This window comes from Cyberlindnera jadinii (assembly GCF_001661405.1).
Source record: "Cyberlindnera jadinii NRRL Y-1542 unplaced genomic scaffold CYBJAscaffold_13, whole genome shotgun sequence".
Classification (NCBI taxonomy): Eukaryota; Fungi; Ascomycota; class Saccharomycetes; order Phaffomycetales; family Wickerhamomycetaceae; genus Williopsis; species Williopsis jadinii.
This window is the reverse complement of record NW_017963664.1, coordinates 43,808-60,305: the sequence shown is the minus strand read 5'-3', so window position 1 is coordinate 60,305 and position 16,498 is coordinate 43,808. Positions and strand designations below refer to the sequence as shown.

Here is a 16,498-nt window from a genome sequence, read left to right as displayed (position 1 = left end):
CTGGACACATGGCCCGAGGCTCTCAACTCAGCTTGTTGTTTACTCTTTATCAGCTGATTTACGATGGAAAGAACAGGGCCAATGGTTGAACTGAACGAGAACAGGATCTGGATCGACGGATGCTTTGACTTCTTCCATCATGGACACGCCAATGCCATATTACAAGCGCGTTCTGTAGGGGACGAGCTGGTCATTGGTGTCCATTCCGACGAGGACATATTGCAGAACAAGGGCCCGACGGTGATGAACCTGGCTGAGAGATCAGCGGAGATTGCTGCTAACAAGTGGGCTACACAGGTTGTTGAGAATGCACCATATGTGACACAGCCCGAGTGGATGGATAGATATGGCTGTAAGTACGTTGTGCACGGAGATGATATCACCACAGACGCTGATGGAAACGACTGCTACGGTATCGTGAGGGAGCAGGGGAGGTTGAAGCTGGTGAAGAGGACTGAGGGTGTTAGTACAACTGACCTCATCAACAGGCTGCTGAACCCTACAGATGTTGGCCATTATTACAAAGACCCCAAGGCCATGGTACGCGAGAACGAAAGCCTGATCAAGAGATTCGGCACGGATCCTTCTGGCTACAACCCTCATACTGATATCTACACTGGAGACTTATCTGACCCACTGCAGAAGGTTGGAGATAGAGAGTATACCATCTATCTCCATGGGAGCTTTGACCTGTTCAATCCATTCCACATTGCCGTGCTCAAGCAGCTGAAAGATGAGGGACACGAAGTTCTTGTTGGAATCTATAAGGATGGAGTCGAGCATACCGCAATGGACCTCCTCCAGAGAACGCTATGTGTATTGCAGTGTAAGTACGTGGATGGTGTTATAATCGGCGTTGAAAGCCGGGACTTCGTGCCAGCTGAGCTCCCTTCAAGAGCTGTTGATGAATACGAGAACGATTACAGCTATCTCAACAGAGGTGGCATTCAGAAGAGAATACAGGACCACTACGATCTCTACGTCGAAAGACAAAAGAAGAAGGGTGTGAAGAGTGAACACGAGAGTAAGCTTGAGAGACACCATACATAAAAGTGCCACTACCCATTTATAGATCATAGATCGTACTCACGCCAAAAAAACACACTCTCTCACATCTTAGAATGCTTCATGTAAACCCCAACCCACAAGAAGAGGTGCAATGCGGTCATACTGCTCTTCTGAGCTGTACCTTGAGTTCAAGTGCACCGGCAATCTGATGAGTTGTCGCTTTGAAATCGTCACCAAGGACACATCAAAGACCTCTCTGCAACCGTTGGTGCTATCTCACAGGTTTAAAGTAATTCAACACCACACACACTTAACCCGTACTAGATCCATGGCAAGATGGCAGTAAACTAATGAAGTGAATAGATAGCGTATAGAATCTTCATCAATGACGCGTTTTTGAACTCCCAAGACGTGCTCACTGACACGTTGATGCAGTGCTATGAAAAGGCAGAAGTATGTATGCTCCACTAGATATGGAAGCAGGGTCGTCAATATTAACTAAGCAGCTATTTACACAGGTCTGGAAGTCTCTGAAGCACCAGCTAGAGGCTAACTACTCAGATTTGGATACGTTCCATGTCCAACTGAAGGATGAGATTATCACTGACTCCGTCATTGCCAAGTTCAACTCCAACGTCGTGGAACGAGATGCCATTGACATCCTGGATAGTATAATTGTCGAAGTGAAGTATTACACTTCGAATCTTGCACCGAAAGAACTCATGAGGGAGCTGAACTACTGCCATTATTCGATGTTGCTCTGCCATTGGGAGCATCAGATCCCCTTCGTATTCAATATTAAAGCACGTGAAATGTTCAAGAACAACATGGACAACATGGGGAATATCAGCTTCAGCTTAACCAATTCGTCGCAACTGATGATGAAGCTGATGAGAACCATCGATTTCCAGCCGATCAGCGTGACTGATGAGTTGGAACAGCTCTCCAAATCTTCAAAGTACAGGAAGAAGAAGAAGAGACAGCAGGGTTATCCAATCCAGTTCTTCAGCTTCAGCGAGTCTGATACCCAAGGCTGGAACCTCTAAGCAGATTTATACTTATATTTCAGTGTATTCAACCCTTCAATGCTACCATTCAACTGCAAAATCCAATACTGTGCCAATGTAGAGCTTATGCTGGACACCAGGGGAACGCTGTATAACAACGACTTGAGAACACTCAAGTCCAATTGTCTCCATAGAACAACAACGGCGATGATGTTCATGAAGGTGTCAAAGACCAGATGCTTCGTCAGCTGCTTCAGTACGAAACCGCCCTCGGTGGGGAAGAATGATAGGTACCTTACACCAACGACGGAGAAGATCTGTACCACGATGGAGAGGAAGCTATCAACAGGTAGCCTCCTGTAGTACCTGAGATGGATGAATAGAGGTATCGGGAACAGGTACAGGACTGTCAAGATGTTGATGAATTGCCAATTGGTTTGGTAGTTCTCGAGCTTCAACAGGTCCACAAGCTCATCCTGTTCTTCCGAATCGATGGGCCCAGTTTGCAAGCCGTCAATCTTCTGAACAGACCGTCTCAGTCGTGGCATTGCAATGGTGAGTAGCTCTGTGTGCTGGGAACGGGGAGAGGCTGATGACAGAGAGGAAGAAGTTTCTCATGAGTCCGGAAGCAAAAATCACATAATACCGAGAGAGCCATCACCAACACCAACATCGACAACAGGGCCAGAGAACACACGATTGCCGGTGAAAGCACACTCAGAGCCTCATAGACAGTGCCACTGATAGACGTCCAGACACATCCGAGCGAACACGAGCTAACCATGATGCCCCCAGTGAAGCAATCCATACTGCCAGCTTTCCACAAGATCGTGAACAAGTCATCGAAGCCTCCAATCGTGTTTCTCCACGGGTTCTTGGGCTCTGGAAAGAACTTCACACTCGTGTCGAAGAAGTTTGCCAAGTTATGGGGAGTCACCACGTACACCTACGACGCTAGAAACCACGGAAGCTCACCTCATTGTGTCCCAATGGACTACCATTCGTTGACAAGCGACCTCGGCACGCTGTTGAACCATGAGCGACTGGACAAGGTCACGCTGGTGAGCTACTCCATGGGCGCAAAGGTTGCAATGAACTACGCCCTAGCACACCCTTCCAAAGTGGAAAGGATGGTGTGTATCGACAACGCACCTGTGGTCAAGCCCATTGGCGACGATTTCAAGGCTTACATCGCGGCTCTGGTGGACATCTTGCACAAGGACTGGTCCCATGTCGACCATAGAGCGCTCCAGAAGAAGCTGCTCCAGGAGATGAACAAGGTGACGAACGACAAGAACTTGTCGCTGTACCTCCTCGCCAACGTGAAGAAGCACAAGAACAGGTTGGTCTCAAGGATCCCTCTCGAGGTGATGAACGACGAGACAATAACACAGCTCGGCGACTTCCCTCACCACGACAAGCCCGTCAACGTGCCTACGCTGTTCATAAAGGCCGAGCACTCGCACTTCATCGACGCTGATGGCGTCAAGGAGTGCAAGAGGCTGTTCCCGCGTGCAGTGTTTGGCACCGTGGACTCGACCCATAGCGCGATGCTTGTCGAGCAGTACGCCTACATCAAGGCAATGATCGAAGAGTTCCTGGACGTCTCATACACTGATTGACTCAAATCAATGGCCAGGCTGAGTAGATGACACAAAAGTGACCTGTGTAGAGGGAATTGTTCTGGAAGCTGAGAGAATTCCACAAAGCTAACCGCCTTGTCTTTGAACCTGGGTTAACCAAAATACACCACGCTGGGATGAAGCTCGTGCTTGTGCTCTCCATGGTCTCACTGTGCTTAGCAGTCCACGTGTGTCCTAAGGACTACACTGGGATCCGAATCATTCAGCAGCAGAACTTCTATGTGGAATTGAAGTCATGGAAGGACGAGTTACAGACTGTGGTCTGTAACAAAGGCAAGATCATCTCTGAGTCGTTGTCGTCGTCGCTTGCGATACCAAAGTCTGTGTGCTTCAACTCAGCTTGTTTCAAGATTGGATTGACGAGGCTCCATTCGCAGATCGACCAGTCGTTGGTGTTCCCTGTCAATTCCACGATTGCGGGTGTGTTTGAGATTGTTCGAGGGGAAGGCTCATCAGATGAGCAATTGATGCCATATGCTCCGTTGTTACAGGACGATATCCAGCGTAGCTGGTTGCACATTAGCAGAAACGTCAAGTCGTGGAATATCCCCTTGTACTACACGGGCGATGCTGTGGATTCGAAGTGGTACGAAGCCATCAGCGCTAATGAGAAGTACACCGTGTCGAAGGAATCCATAAACAAGTTGAAGTCTTTGAAGCCGCTTGTTTGGAGGGAGATCTGGAAGCACTTGTCGCTGTACAAAGAGAATTTGAACTCTTTGCGTGACTATACGAGCTCTGTTGGTGCTTCATCGCTTAAGAAGAACCAGCGGGTGCAGTTACCTAAGGTGGACCTTCTTAAGCAGTTCTTAAAGCCCACAGTTGATGCACTAGCTGAAAGGAGATTTGATGTTGGAGAGAAGATCCCAACCAATGTATTCTTGATCTTGAGTCGTGCTCTTCCAACACCGGTGTTCGTCAACCTCGTGCTGTTTATTGGTGATTTGTACAACTCTGTGAAGCTACACCCTGTGGATGAAATACATTCGGAATACCAATCGAACTAGATTATTTTATATAGATGTAATGACTAGAGATTAATGACTATGTGACTTCACCACGTGTGGTTTGTATAACAGACTCTGTACAAGATCAATGAGGCAGCTCAAGGACTGGTGCTCTTTCAGCCTCCGATTCTAACTTCTTTCTATCAATGTTCTTAGACTCTTTGGTGATGTATGTTAACAGACTGAGACCGAAAACCACTGTCAAGCTCACAAGGAAGATATTCACAGGGATTGGGTTATTGTTTTGATACTTCTTTGTGTACAGGTCGAAGTAAGACTGTGCGTAGTTGAAGATACCACTGATGCACATCAACAGGCCGTAGACTTGACCAAACGTTGTGAAACCGAACACCTTTGCACTGTAATCAGAGACTGATGTGTAGTAGAAGGGTCTATACACAACCAAGACGAGAATACCGAGGAGGTTGAGTACAAAGCTCTTTACGATACCCATGACACCGATGAAGAGAGACACACACAAAAGAATGTTCAGCACCGTTACTGTTTGAAAGTTGTCCAAGATCAATCCGATGAATGGGATAGCAATAACACCACCCATAGGTAGAGCAATGTCAAAGATTCCGTTCAATCTCAGTGCGGATTCTGGACCAACGAGGTACTCCTCTTGGGATCTAACTGTTGCAACAAAGTAGTTGATTCTAATCATCTGCACAGTGGTGAAGAGACACATCAAGATGAAGAATGGCGACTTCAATTGGGTTTTCACAGGCTCACCATCAAGAATACCAAATATGTTACCGGACTTTTGAGTCAACTCATGTTCAACGTACTCCTCATAGACGGATTTACGTCTTGAGCCGTCAGGAGTCAGACTCGTAGTCAAAGTACCACCAATCTCGGCAGCATTTGCTGAAAGCAACGAGGTACGCTCATCCACATCTGGAATGATACCACTACCATCGTCACCATCAACGAGCTGTCCATTTTCATCCAAGCCTTCAATCACCAACTTCTGCACGGATCCCAATGTCTTGTAAGATTCATGTGGCATAATAAACACCTGACACAGGAAGATGAACAATGGCACAACGAGGTAAACAGTGAAGAAAGTGTGTAAGCCGATCTCCACAACGTTCTGGTAAACGAGTCTGTAGCACAGGAACACCGCAGAGGATGTATCGAATGCACCCGTCAACAAGGCCAATATCATACCGCTATAACGGGGAAACGAGTTTGCCAACTGGAAGCTGGAGATGAACACGAATGGACCACCAAGGGCCATCAGCACATAGCCGGTGATGTAAGGGTCACCGATGAAGCCAAAGAACCCTGACAGGCATAGCGCACCGAGGGCGATGCAAACACTCCCAATGAGCCCACACACACGAGGGCCCTTACGGTCCAGAATGTTACCAACTAACAGGGCGGCAACGTTGGTCACCACGGCGGCAACGGTAAACATCTTATTCAGCTTCAGGTCCTGTGCGATACAGGCACCAGCAGTCTCTGAGCAGAGCTCAGAGTAGATCCCTTCAGCAATCAGGATAGGCTTCAGAGCAGCAAACCCGAACACTGGGCCAGCAGCAAAGAGACACCACAGAATGGCACATACGATCTGGACGATCTTCGTACGGTTGGACGGATGCTCTGCCATTGTTCAGCACAGTGCAAAGAGAGAGAATTAGCAGAATAGCGTCTGAGCGGAAGGAGAGGAAGAAGGAATGAAGCTTTGCAATATATGGCTGCCTATTTATTTACATCATCGTTTTCTCCGGCTTTTTCTTATCTGTCGAAGGGGAAAAAATTCAATCATGGACATCTCCGAAACCGAAAGCTTCTGCATGCGACCAATTACGTAATCTATGTGAAATGCGTTACACTACGGGATTGGTCCAGTTGGTCCGAGCATGGTGGAGGCTTGAATCAAGAGAGGTTCCCGTTAGTGATCTGTATAGCGTTGTGTATGGCAGTGGTGATCGGACTGTATACTCTTCTTTACTTTATAGCCCGTGGAGCTGACGATTTTCGAGGTAGCCGTGATTTTGTTTCTTATCAGAAGATGCAATGATTCACCGTATGCAACAGCGACACGTTACGTCAGAGCACAGCTCCAGTGTGTATTGTCCTTGTAGTGTGTTTGCCTGAACAATGAGCCTGATGTCTATGTTGACATTGGTACACTGCTGTGGCTGAAAAGACACGAGCTCTGGCTTGGTATATTTGCACAGGGTCTGTGTACCAGGTGAGTTGCCATCACCAATATAGGAGTGGGATTATAGGGCCGGGATTATAGGGCTGAGATAGTAGGAGTGGGATAATGGGAGAAGAACAGCACTCTTACCCCTAAATCCTTACACAAGGGCTACTGCAATGTTCAAAGTATATTACATTGTTCAATCTATTAAACCCTTCTTGTCCCCTGTAAAAATAAACACATTATAAATACCCATCTAATGTACAACTGGATATGTTGGTATAAAAACAAGCACTGGCCCTTTGTAAGACTGCTTCACTAGTCATGCACCAACTTTCTTGTCACCAGCAGCGGCAGTGAGCCCAGGCTTACGCAAACCATTGGTAAAAGTAGAAGGCTTGCGTAACCCACCGCCAAACTTTGGTCTCATCAACAGCTTCTCCTTCTTTATCACTGAAGTGGAAACACTCGTTGAAGATGGCGAGGACGACGCTGATGGAGGTTTGGAACTCGCTTGTGTAGACGCAGGAGCCTCCTTCTTAAAAGTTGGTATCTTGATGGTAGAACGTGGATTGTTAGGCGGTGATGGTGCCTTAGCCTTTGGTGTAGGACGAGATGGTAGGACTGTCGTGGTAGTGGATGGCTTCGATGATGCCTCCTTTGTCGTTGTTGTCGCTGGTGTCACTGTTATGCTCTTCGCAACCGGAACAGCCAAAGTCTTCATGGATTCCACCAACTTTGTTTGGGAACCTCCATCATTTGACTTATCATTACCATTACCATCGTCACCATCTTCATCATCAACAACAGTGGCGTTATCCTTCACATCTTTCTTTCTATCTTTAGAGTCAAACCCGGGCATTCTAATTAACTTCAGTTTGGCTTTATTAACGTTAAAGCCAGTCAACACATCACTGGTTCTTTTCTGTGGAATAACTTTTGGAGTATTCTGAGAAACAGCTGAAACAAGTTGTTGTTCCTTCTGAGCAACCATGGACTGGGCATCAACTTGGGACTCAAAGTCATGGACATCAAGTGTCTGAAGATGTGACTCTTGCAGTTCCCCACCACTAGATGCAGAGATTAATTTAGAAAGCTCATGATCAAGAATCTTAGCATCTTCAAGTTCCGAAGTTTTGTTAAAGCCCGCAAGTGATTCAATGACTGCATTGTCAAGACTATCAATGTCATCACGATGTTGTTGTTGCTGCTGCTGCTGCTCCTGCTGTTGTTGCTGCTGTTGTTGCTGCTGTTGTTGCTGCTGTTGTTGCTGCTGTTGTTGCTGCTGTTGCTGCTGTTGCTGCTGCTGTTTTTGTTCGCCATTGGTACGAGACTTTGGTTTTCCCAGAGAATTGGAAACGATCTGTTTAACAACACCAGAAAGAGTCTCTTCATCTACATTGTGAATATCCAACTTATTCAAGGTATCACTGATAGCCGCAGTCAAGTCTTCCAACTTGGCACTCCGGATGATACGTCTGTTCTTTCTTTTCTCAAACTCAGCTTCAATCCAATCTAGTTTTTTCTGTGAATCTTCAGCTCCAAACAAATGAATGGCCCTCTTTTTTAATCTTGCTCTCAAATCATTATTTTGATTCTTCAAACGATTGGCGTCCCTCCATCTCTTCTTTCTCTCACGATTTTCCAGTCTGATTCTCTCTTTCTGTTGTTCAGGTGTCTCATCCTTCGCTGGAAGACTCTTTTTCTTAAATGGCTTCGTGTTTTCCCTGCGTTGCGGTTGTTGAGCTGTGTTAGCCAATGCTTGTGAAATTGCAGACGAAATCAAAGATTGTAAATGAGATGGCAAGTTTGGCAATAAACTTCCAATGTTGTTCAACAAAAGAGTTCCCTGGGCACCTGGCGTAACAGGTAATTGTGGACTTGAAACACCGGAATTTGCCTTTGAAGATGATCCGCTATCAAGAGAATCTTTTGCCAAAATCTCACTGGCCAAAGTTAGTGCAGACTCAAGAGTATGCTTGTCGCCTTGGTCTGAATTCTCAAAGTCATAACCCACCTGTCTATACAGTCCCTCTTGGTCCTGGTGTCCGGAAACTTGGGGATAAGTGGCTGGCTGAGATAGCTGGGCAACGTATTGATTATTAGTTGAAGGTTGAGCCGACCCAACTTGCGTTGTAATTTGCGATGACGGAGATCTCAAAACAGAGCCAGATACTTCCTGAGAAGGACTTTGTTCAGACGCAAGCTTCTGTTGTGATTCTTCTTGCGATTTTGCATTCAACTTAGAAGAAAACTTTCCACTTGACATCGATTGACGACTCAACGCCAATGTCTCTGCAATTGATAAGGATGTCTTCTTTTGTTTTGTAGAATTAGCCAAATCAATAGAGGTGTCTTTAGATAGTAATACTAATGGTGGTACCTTTTTCACAGAATCGAGAATTGAATTGGCAGGAGCCGGCTTTGGGAACTTTGGCTCTGGTACTAGGACATTAGCAGCGGATTTCCCGGATACATCGATGGAGTTAGATGTTGAGACAGCTTGCTGAGATGGTTGTTTACTAGACGATGTAGGTTGATTCGGTTGCAACAGATGTTTCTGCTGCTGATGTTTCTGTTGTTGTAGTAATAGCTGCTGCTGCTGCTGATGTTGCTGCTGCTGTAATAACAACATTTGCTGCTGTTGCTGCTGAATTTGTTGCTGAAATTGAACTTGTAAGCTCTGTGGCAAGTGCTGTAGGTTCTGCGGGAATGGAATACCAGTAATACTGAATTGTGGATTCGGTACAAAATTTGGGATTTGAGATACCACTGGTTGATTCTTCTTCTTCTTTGTAGCCTTACGAGGCTGTCTAGGCTTCTTCTCTTTTTGTGATTTCTTTTCCTTAGTTTTGGTGGTTTTATTCTTTGATCCTTTTGTTTGTTCTTCAGATTGTTGAAGCATTTGACCCAAGAAAGCTGAATCAAAGTCCTCACTAATGTTAAGATTCTGTAATAAGGTGTTTGGATCTTCAACAGCCAATGCCAAAGCATTCTGCATGATCTGGTTCATATCAATATCCTCCTCATCAACAGAAGTTACATGTACTCCTTGTTGTTCCTGAGCTTTATCACTCGCATCAACTTGAGTTTCAACAACATTCCGTACCAACTCCGCCAAAGCGTCTTTGTAAGGGTCCTCTTCAATGGCTCCATTTTCTTGCGAATTCTGTGAAGTAACAGTCTTTGATTCATTGAAAGCTTGCAATATTTGATTATGAAGTTCTTGTTCGAGATCTGCACCCAAACCATCTTGATTTGAAGCTTGCTTCTCCTGAGCACCTGAAACATTCACTTGAGAACTTTGACTATCTTCAGTAGCGGCGAAGGCATCCATGATTTGCTTATGAAGTTGTGCTTCATAGTTGACCTCTTCTGGCTGAGTCACTGTTTGGTCCTGTTGAGTTTGAATATTCTTTTTCAGCTGTGGAGCCGAATGAGGGGCATTAAATTGTACAGACTGGGCTGTAGAGTCAGTATGAAACTGTTTAGACTCCTCAACGACGGCATCAGTAGCATTTATTGCCTGCAAGATTTGATCAACGTCCTGCTGGTCTGTGGATGTGTTACCGTTATCATCAAGCGCATCCATTATTTGACGCGTCAGCTCTTGTTCATAGTCGATAGCCATCGCTGGCGCATCCACACGGGTATTATCTTCAACAGGTTCTGACTGTTCCATAGCATGCTTTGCCATCTCTTCTTCCATCTGTTGTTGTAACTGTCTTTCAATTTCTTTGGCAAAATCATCATCTTCTTCTTTAATGTTATTACTACCATTACTGGCTTCCTGAGTCGCAGATTGAACCGTCGTTTCAATGGCAGTAGTTGAATCAACCGTCTCCCCCACCGCATCAATCGTGGATTGAACTTCAACACCTACTTGGTCATTCCCATGGTTACCAGTGCCATGCTCCTGCAATTGTGCCTCCAATTGCCGCTGAATTTCTTGTTCGAACTCATCAACATCATTGTTTTGATTTTGGGCTTGTTGATCATCAGGCCCAAGTTGGCTCTCAACTAGGCCTTCCATGGCCTGCTGAACAACAGACGCGATGTCATCTTCAGTGAATTCGTGTGTTTCTTCGTTTGACATGCTGGCACAACAACTTCCAACGCGCAATGGCTTCCTACCTGTTGATAGCGTTTGTTGTTATTGGGAAACTGTGTGTTAGCTGTGGTGGGTGGCCCCCTGTGGAAAGCAGACAGCAACAGTCACTCCCCTGAAGTCGTCAAGCTTTGTTCCAGTCGTAGTCTGTTGGCGTGATGTGCTGTCCCCCCTTTCAATTCCTTGATGTTATAGAGACAGTGTATAGGCTTTACCCCAGATCTTATCAGACGTGATGTGGTGATGTTTTGAGAAGGTAAACAAACAAGGGATGAGTGACTGCTAAGTGACTGTGAAAATTTTCGTAGCCCTGATCACGACATTCCGCACTCCCACTTTATCAGGGAACTCAGTATGGGTGTGCGGATGTAACGATACTTTAGGGCTCCCGCTTTACCAGGTACACGCAAAAGGAAGCGGACTGAGAACTACGCGTGGAATATATGATACAGCGTAACTCTCAGAACGATAACGGGCGGAGGAGTTCTAGTGGAGTACCGTACACTGTGGATGAGCATGGTGATGGGGTTCGATGACAACAGACGCATTTTGAGGGGCGGTATGGGGGAATAACAGGTCACTTTTGGGGTTATACAGTGATGTAGATACTCTGTGCGAAGATTGGTGACGTTTGGAGGTGTATGCCACGGATGGCGTGCCATTTTATACCTGGATGGTTGATCCGACTGAAGGGTGCACAGTTCTTTGAGCACAGGGAATGGCGCTTTACCCAGGGCTGGTCAAACTAGGGTGCAATGTACTGTGCCATGAATGGTAGTGCCATTCCTTACTGACGTCCATATTACCCGTAACTCAGCGGGAATATGGGTTTACAGATGTGACACCCAAGGAGTGGCATAGAGAGATGTGTGGACTATACCTTATCTGGGGGTAGTTAGTACTCTTTTGAACATTGGAATGACCCTGAGGAAGTGATATAAATGAGCTCGTGTGATTGGATTACACTAAGGATCAGTACTAAAGGAACTCAAGGTGTTAAGTGTAATACCTTGTTTTCCTAGGACCCCGACACACCATTTCTGTAATCACCAGAAATAACGTATTCTATGTTCCATTCACTTACACGCAAAGGAGAGGTGAAACACCAGCAACAGTGCTCTCTTACCACTGTGCTTCATATGGGGTGTGATATCATCATACCCGCAAGTTCTAGAGGAACGAGGATATGTCACATAACACCTGTACACCGGAATCGGACGGACCCAATATTGGCGTTGACTACAGTGGTGAAATGGACATATGAAGAGACGTAAATTCATGAGATAAAGAAAGTGTCCATGATTATCATTTTGGATGCTCGATTCTGGTCATACGATAGCACCATCTTACTACAATTTGAACCCAGCAACGACAGGTCTGTGGTCACTGAACTTGAGTTCTTCAAAGCCGTTTGGAAGCACTCCATAGTAGTCAGAGTCCAGGCCCTTGACGAATATGAAGTCGATAATCACATCAGCTTCATCTTGAAAGCCAGTATATGTGCCAGTGAAACCGTACTTGATCTTGCTGACTAAACGGGTATCACTGTAGTACTTGGAAATCTCCTTGTACGCATCCTCTGTTGGAGGTGAGTTAAAGTCACCAGACAAGAGGATTGGACCGTCATGCCATTCGAGGCCGGCAATCAGGGCCATGGACTTCTCACGTGCAACGACTCCCAAGTGATCCAAATGCGTGTTGTAAAAGTTGAAAGTGTAGCCTCCACTCTTAGTCTTGAGTTGTGTCAACGTTGCAATTCTTGGTAGAGCTGCATCCCATCCCTTGGAAGGAACGTCTGGCGTCTCACTGAGCCACAAGGTCTTGGAATCAAGCAATGTGAACTGAGTGGTATCGTACAAGACAGGGGAATATTCACCGCTTTCACCCCCATCACGACCAACACCATAGTACGCCCAGTCACCACCCAGTAACTCCAGGATGTCATCCAATTGGCTCTTCAGCACCTCCTGTAAGCCCACCACGGTATTTCCCCTGGAGGCAAAGAACTTGATACTCTGAACGACATCGTACTTACGATCAGACCAAGGCTTTTCGGCAGCACCGGGGGTCGTCGTAGCAAATCTGATGTTGTTGGAATACACCTGAAGGTGTCCGCCTTGGTCAATTGGAGCTGCCCTAGTGATATTCAACAAGAGTGTGAAAACAATCAAGATGATAGAGGAGAGCGCAAGCATTTTGTACAGGTTCTGGTATCTTCCGGTTCGTGTATCGTCAGCCACCAAGATGCGTTCAGAAACACCATCTTCACCATCCTCTAACCTGATATAGCTCATCCTGGCCTTTTATACTAAAAACTGTACACGCTTCACAACGATTCCAGGCTCACTTGGACTACCTGTCTTAATAATATTGTCGCTATAGCTGATTTGAATGGCAATATCGTCATCATCGGTACCAGCCAGGATTAATTTTTTCGCTGTCTCCCCGTGTGAGTGACCCACGTTTCGACAGTCCTAAGCTTATACAGGCCAATGTCAACGTGTAACGTCAGCCAATGAGAGGATGTGCGACGAAGGAGAATTCTTCAGACGTGTTCAGGTATGCGCGTAGATCCACACGCAGAAAGTACACTGTGTAAAACAGTACAACTAATTGCCCACATGGTTAAGATTAACGTAGGGGCTATGCACGTACCTTACAGGTACATACAAGGTACATATAAACCTGTCACTATTGCGATGTTAGCCATGTGCTGTGCAATGCTTCCTATGAATGATGGCTTCTCGTGATCTAGCCACGGAATCAGTATATACTATTATGGTGATCATCGCACACGTGCTTAGCCATAATTGATCCCCCTAGAGACCATGTGGTCATAGTCTTGAAGATCACTCAAGCGATGAGGTTGTTTCGAATAGCTGTACGTGCTCAAACTTCTTGTAAGAATCCGGGGTCTTGCTATAGCTCTCATCCGATCTGTCCAGGAGAACAGCGAGCTCCTCCTGTGTCAAGGTATTATCCTTTACAGATGCGCTTACCCCAGTGAGCTTATGCTCCTCATACAGACTCTTCAACTCTGCAGCCAGGTCAGACTGTTCTCTTTTCTTCTCAGTTGTACCGAGCAAGGAGTTGTCCTGTCTCATCAGTCTTTGGAGGTTTTCGAATTTGCCCATACTGATCACCAGCTTCTCTAGCTTTCGCTTGGAGTCAGCCTTTGCCAGAATCACCTCTTCTACAGTGTTGGCTGTGATGAATCTATAAACGGCAACAGGGTTGGTCTGTCCAATTCTATGAACACGGTCCATTGCTTGCAGATCCACTTGCGGGTTCCAATCCGAGTCAAGGAGAATGACAGAGTCCGCAGCAACTAGATTCAACCCCAGCCCACCAGCACGTGTGCTTAGGATGAACACCTGCTTCTGAGGATCCTCGGTAAAGGACTTGATGTTTTGCTCACGTTCCAATTGATCCATGGACCCCTCTAAGTAACAGTGTCCAAAACCATTCAGATCGCAAAAGTCCAAGACAAATGGAATCATTGTGGTGAATTGACAAAAGATCAACACCTTATGGTCTTGTTCAATCAACCGTGGCAACAGTTGTTGAAGCAATTGTAGTTTTGAAGAGCTCTTCAACAGAGCATCCAGTGTCATATGCTTTTCATCATCCCAGGGGTAATAAAACAGGTAAGGAGAATCACAGATCAACCTCAGTTGCATCATCAAATTATTCATCTTCTTTTGGTCAACCCATTTAACACACCCGTGTAACACATCATAGAGAGCTTTGAACTGTTTTGAGATACCCTTGGGGGATACAAATGCTTCTTTCCCTATGCTTCGCCAAAATGCATCATCATCTTTTGGAGATCTACCTTGTCCATGGCCATCCATTTCCTCCTTAATGAAGGCCTCAACGGTTACCTGATCGATGGCCAATTGCTCAGCCTGGACACGTTGTCTTAATGCAAACTTGAGCACTTCGTTCCTTAAACGTTTCATCAGAGCAGCCTTGTATATCTTATCTTGATCTGGAGAGAGTTTCCCATATATTATGAACTCCTTCTTAGGCACAAGATCTTGAAGGGTGCTCTTCTTCAGACGTCTTAACAAGAATGGTTTCAAAATAGAGTGCAGGTTCTGAACCAACGTCTCTTGGATCTTAGTATCGATCATTTTCTTTGTTGAGTCGTCCGTGTCTTTCTTCAATTCCGTTATGGAACTGAAATCAAACCATCTTTGAAAGAGCTCTAAATCTTGAAAGATATCTGGAAGGATGAAATTTAGCAAAGACCATAACTCATTTAGATTGTTCTGCAGTGGAGTACCAGTTAGTAGCAATCGATTTTGCGTTTTCAGCCTTTTCAATTCCCTAATCAACTTGCAGTTGATGTTCTTCAACCTATGGCCTTCATCAACGATGAGGAACTTCCAATCAACTTTGTTAAAGAACTCAAAGTCTCTGAGCACAGTTTCATAGCTTGTAACCACAATGGCCTCGTTGAAGCCGTTCTGTGAGCTGTAGTGCTCATCTCTCAAAGCCTTTCTATCATCCTTTAGACCAATGTACCCCAGTACTGGCAGTGAAGGAGCGAACCTCTTTAGCTCACTGACCCAATTACCTACAACTGATAGAGGTGCGGTGATTAAGAAGGGGCCCCTGATACCCTTTTCATATAAGAACGCAAGCAGTCCGATACACTGTAGTGTCTTTCCCAGCCCCATTTCATCAGCAAGTATCCCGTTCAAACCATTCTCATACAGGGTAATCAGCCATTGGGTTCCTTCCAACTGGTACTCTCTCATCTGAGCTCCTGTAACCAACGCAGGCTGCGCCATGGAGATACTCTCTCTGACTTTATTGATCTTGTCCTTCGTGGCTACAGTCTTCTCACTGACTTTGGCCTTTACAGGGAAGTAATCTGTTACAAGCTTCTTCGATCTGGAGGAGCCTCTAGCTTTCTTCCTTGGAGGCTCCTCAACATTGGTCTTAACCTCATCGCTTCGCTCTCCCTGTTGCTGCTTTTTCTCCAATACGCTTTCCAACAGCGTATCACCAATGATCTTCGAGAACACCTGGGATTGCTGTACCAGCTTCTGCAATCTCTCCAGTTTGAAGGTGTAGTCGAGATTATCAAACTCCTTGTACTTCTCTTCATCCTGCTTCTGCTCCAGGCGTTCTTCCCTGATGAGCTCGTCAACCATCTCGTCTTCATGGGCTTCGGGCGAGGAAGACAGCTCACTTTCTCTCGTCATGGTCACACAACGCTATTCACCACGTATATCTCGATCTATAACAGTGATTTGTTCACCTGGTGTGACACACTGTGTCGTCTTATTCTTGCTTAGAGACGCGTGTATCGTTCACAGTGGTGAAGCCCACCACCGTAACTATTATCACGCTTGCGTAAATATCAGCACCGAGGAGTGAGCAGACCGCGAATCGCGCGAAAATCGTGAAAAAAGGCTGGAAAAAAAACACAATCACCCAAACCGTTGTTGTCCGTTTTAAAGGAAAAGAGAAACAAGCCAATTTCAACGCGTTTTCAATAACAACAGATCAAAAAACAAGCATCAACAGGCGAATCACCGTTTGAAAGAAAGGACAAA

The 16,498-nt window shown here is 45.7% G+C and overlaps 9 protein-coding genes across 9 annotated transcripts; 4 read left to right on the top strand and 5 right to left on the bottom strand.

Moving 5' to 3' along the window:
• Window positions 1–81: 81 nt before the first annotated feature.
• ECT1 (ethanolamine-phosphate cytidylyltransferase) lies at window positions 82–1,050 on the top strand (the record flags this gene model as incomplete). Its single annotated transcript, XM_020212911.1, has 1 exon — window positions 82–1,050. The coding sequence occupies one exon, from the start codon at window positions 82–84 to the stop codon at window positions 1,048–1,050; it is 969 nt and encodes a 322-aa protein (XP_020068914.1).
• A 280-nt stretch (window positions 1,051–1,330) lies between these two features.
• Window positions 1,331–2,302, top strand: CYBJADRAFT_24680 (uncharacterized protein). Its single transcript, XM_020217601.1, has 2 exons — window positions 1,331–1,461; window positions 1,527–2,302. Exons 1-2 carry the CDS (start codon window positions 1,438–1,440, stop codon window positions 2,052–2,054), a joined length of 552 nt encoding a protein of 183 aa, XP_020068913.1. The 5' UTR covers window positions 1,331–1,437; the 3' UTR covers window positions 2,055–2,302.
• Window positions 2,097–2,563, bottom strand: CYBJADRAFT_174529 (uncharacterized protein; the record flags this gene model as incomplete). Its single annotated transcript, XM_020216589.1, has 2 exons — window positions 2,097–2,122; window positions 2,188–2,563. 2 exons carry the CDS (start codon window positions 2,561–2,563, stop codon window positions 2,097–2,099), a joined length of 402 nt encoding a protein of 133 aa, XP_020068912.1.
• A 285-nt stretch (window positions 2,564–2,848) lies between these two features.
• On the top strand, window positions 2,849–3,547 carry CYBJADRAFT_112919 (alpha/beta fold hydrolase; the record flags this gene model as incomplete). Its single annotated transcript, XM_020212128.1, has 1 exon — window positions 2,849–3,547. A coding segment is annotated over one exon (699 nt), but the record flags the coding sequence as incomplete, so codon positions are not given.
• Window positions 3,300–4,708, top strand: CYBJADRAFT_24682 (uncharacterized protein). The gene has a single exon (XM_020217602.1). It carries the CDS (start codon window positions 3,775–3,777, stop codon window positions 4,663–4,665), a length of 891 nt encoding a protein of 296 aa, XP_020068910.1. The 5' UTR covers window positions 3,300–3,774; the 3' UTR covers window positions 4,666–4,708.
• Window positions 4,332–6,361, bottom strand: FMP42 (Fmp42p). Its single transcript, XM_020215565.1, has one exon. It carries the CDS (start codon window positions 6,278–6,280, stop codon window positions 4,751–4,753), a length of 1,530 nt encoding a protein of 509 aa, XP_020068909.1. The 5' UTR covers window positions 6,281–6,361; the 3' UTR covers window positions 4,332–4,750.
• A 532-nt stretch (window positions 6,362–6,893) lies between these two features.
• CYBJADRAFT_168924 (uncharacterized protein) lies at window positions 6,894–11,195 on the bottom strand. The gene is given in 3 exon segments (XM_020215564.1): window positions 6,894–8,047; window positions 8,078–8,953; window positions 8,966–11,195. The coding sequence occupies 3 exon segments, from the start codon at window positions 10,914–10,916 to the stop codon at window positions 7,143–7,145; spliced, it is 3,732 nt and encodes a 1,243-aa protein (XP_020068908.1). The 5' UTR covers window positions 10,917–11,195; the 3' UTR covers window positions 6,894–7,142.
• Window positions 11,196–12,277: 1,082 nt separating this feature from the next.
• Window positions 12,278–13,123, bottom strand: CYBJADRAFT_163836 (endonuclease/exonuclease/phosphatase family protein; the record flags this gene model as incomplete). The annotated part of the gene is made up of 1 exon (XM_020213804.1): window positions 12,278–13,123. The coding sequence occupies one exon, from the start codon at window positions 13,121–13,123 to the stop codon at window positions 12,278–12,280; it is 846 nt and encodes a 281-aa protein (XP_020068907.1).
• A 654-nt stretch (window positions 13,124–13,777) lies between these two features.
• Window positions 13,778–16,206, bottom strand: IRC5 (putative ATPase; the record flags this gene model as incomplete). The annotated part of the gene is made up of 3 exons (XM_020213424.1): window positions 15,872–16,206; window positions 14,764–15,760; window positions 13,778–14,673 (listed from the first exon to the last, which is right to left on the bottom strand). The coding sequence occupies exons 1-3, from the start codon at window positions 16,142–16,144 to the stop codon at window positions 13,778–13,780; spliced, it is 2,166 nt and encodes a 721-aa protein (XP_020068906.1). The 5' UTR covers window positions 16,145–16,206.
• Window positions 16,207–16,498: the final 292 nt, after the last annotated feature.

What these genes read in the sequence shown, in the direction of transcription:
- CYBJADRAFT_24680 (XM_020217601.1), top strand. Translation starts at nt 1,438, where the DNA reads ATGCAGTGCTATGAAAAGGCAGAA. An exon ending in AGTGCTATGAAAAGGCAGAA is followed by an intron (nt 1,462 to 1,526) that starts GTATGTATGCTC and finishes CTATTTACACAG; the next exon opens with GTCTGGAAGTCTCTGAAGCA.
- CYBJADRAFT_24682 (XM_020217602.1), top strand. Translation starts at nt 3,775, where the DNA reads ATGAAGCTCGTGCTTGTGCTCTCCATGGTCTCACTGTGCTTAGCAGTC.
- FMP42 (XM_020215565.1), bottom strand. Translation starts at nt 6,280, where the DNA reads ATGGCAGAGCATCCGTCCAACCGTACGAAGATCGTCCAGATCGTATGT.
- CYBJADRAFT_168924 (XM_020215564.1), bottom strand. Translation starts at nt 10,916, where the DNA reads ATGTCAAACGAAGAAACACACGAATTCACTGAAGATGACATCGCGTCT. An exon ending in ACAGCAGCAACAACAGCAGC is followed by an intron (nt 8,048 to 8,077) that starts AACAACAGCAGC and finishes AGCAGCAACAAC; the next exon opens with AGCAGGAGCAGCAGCAGCAG.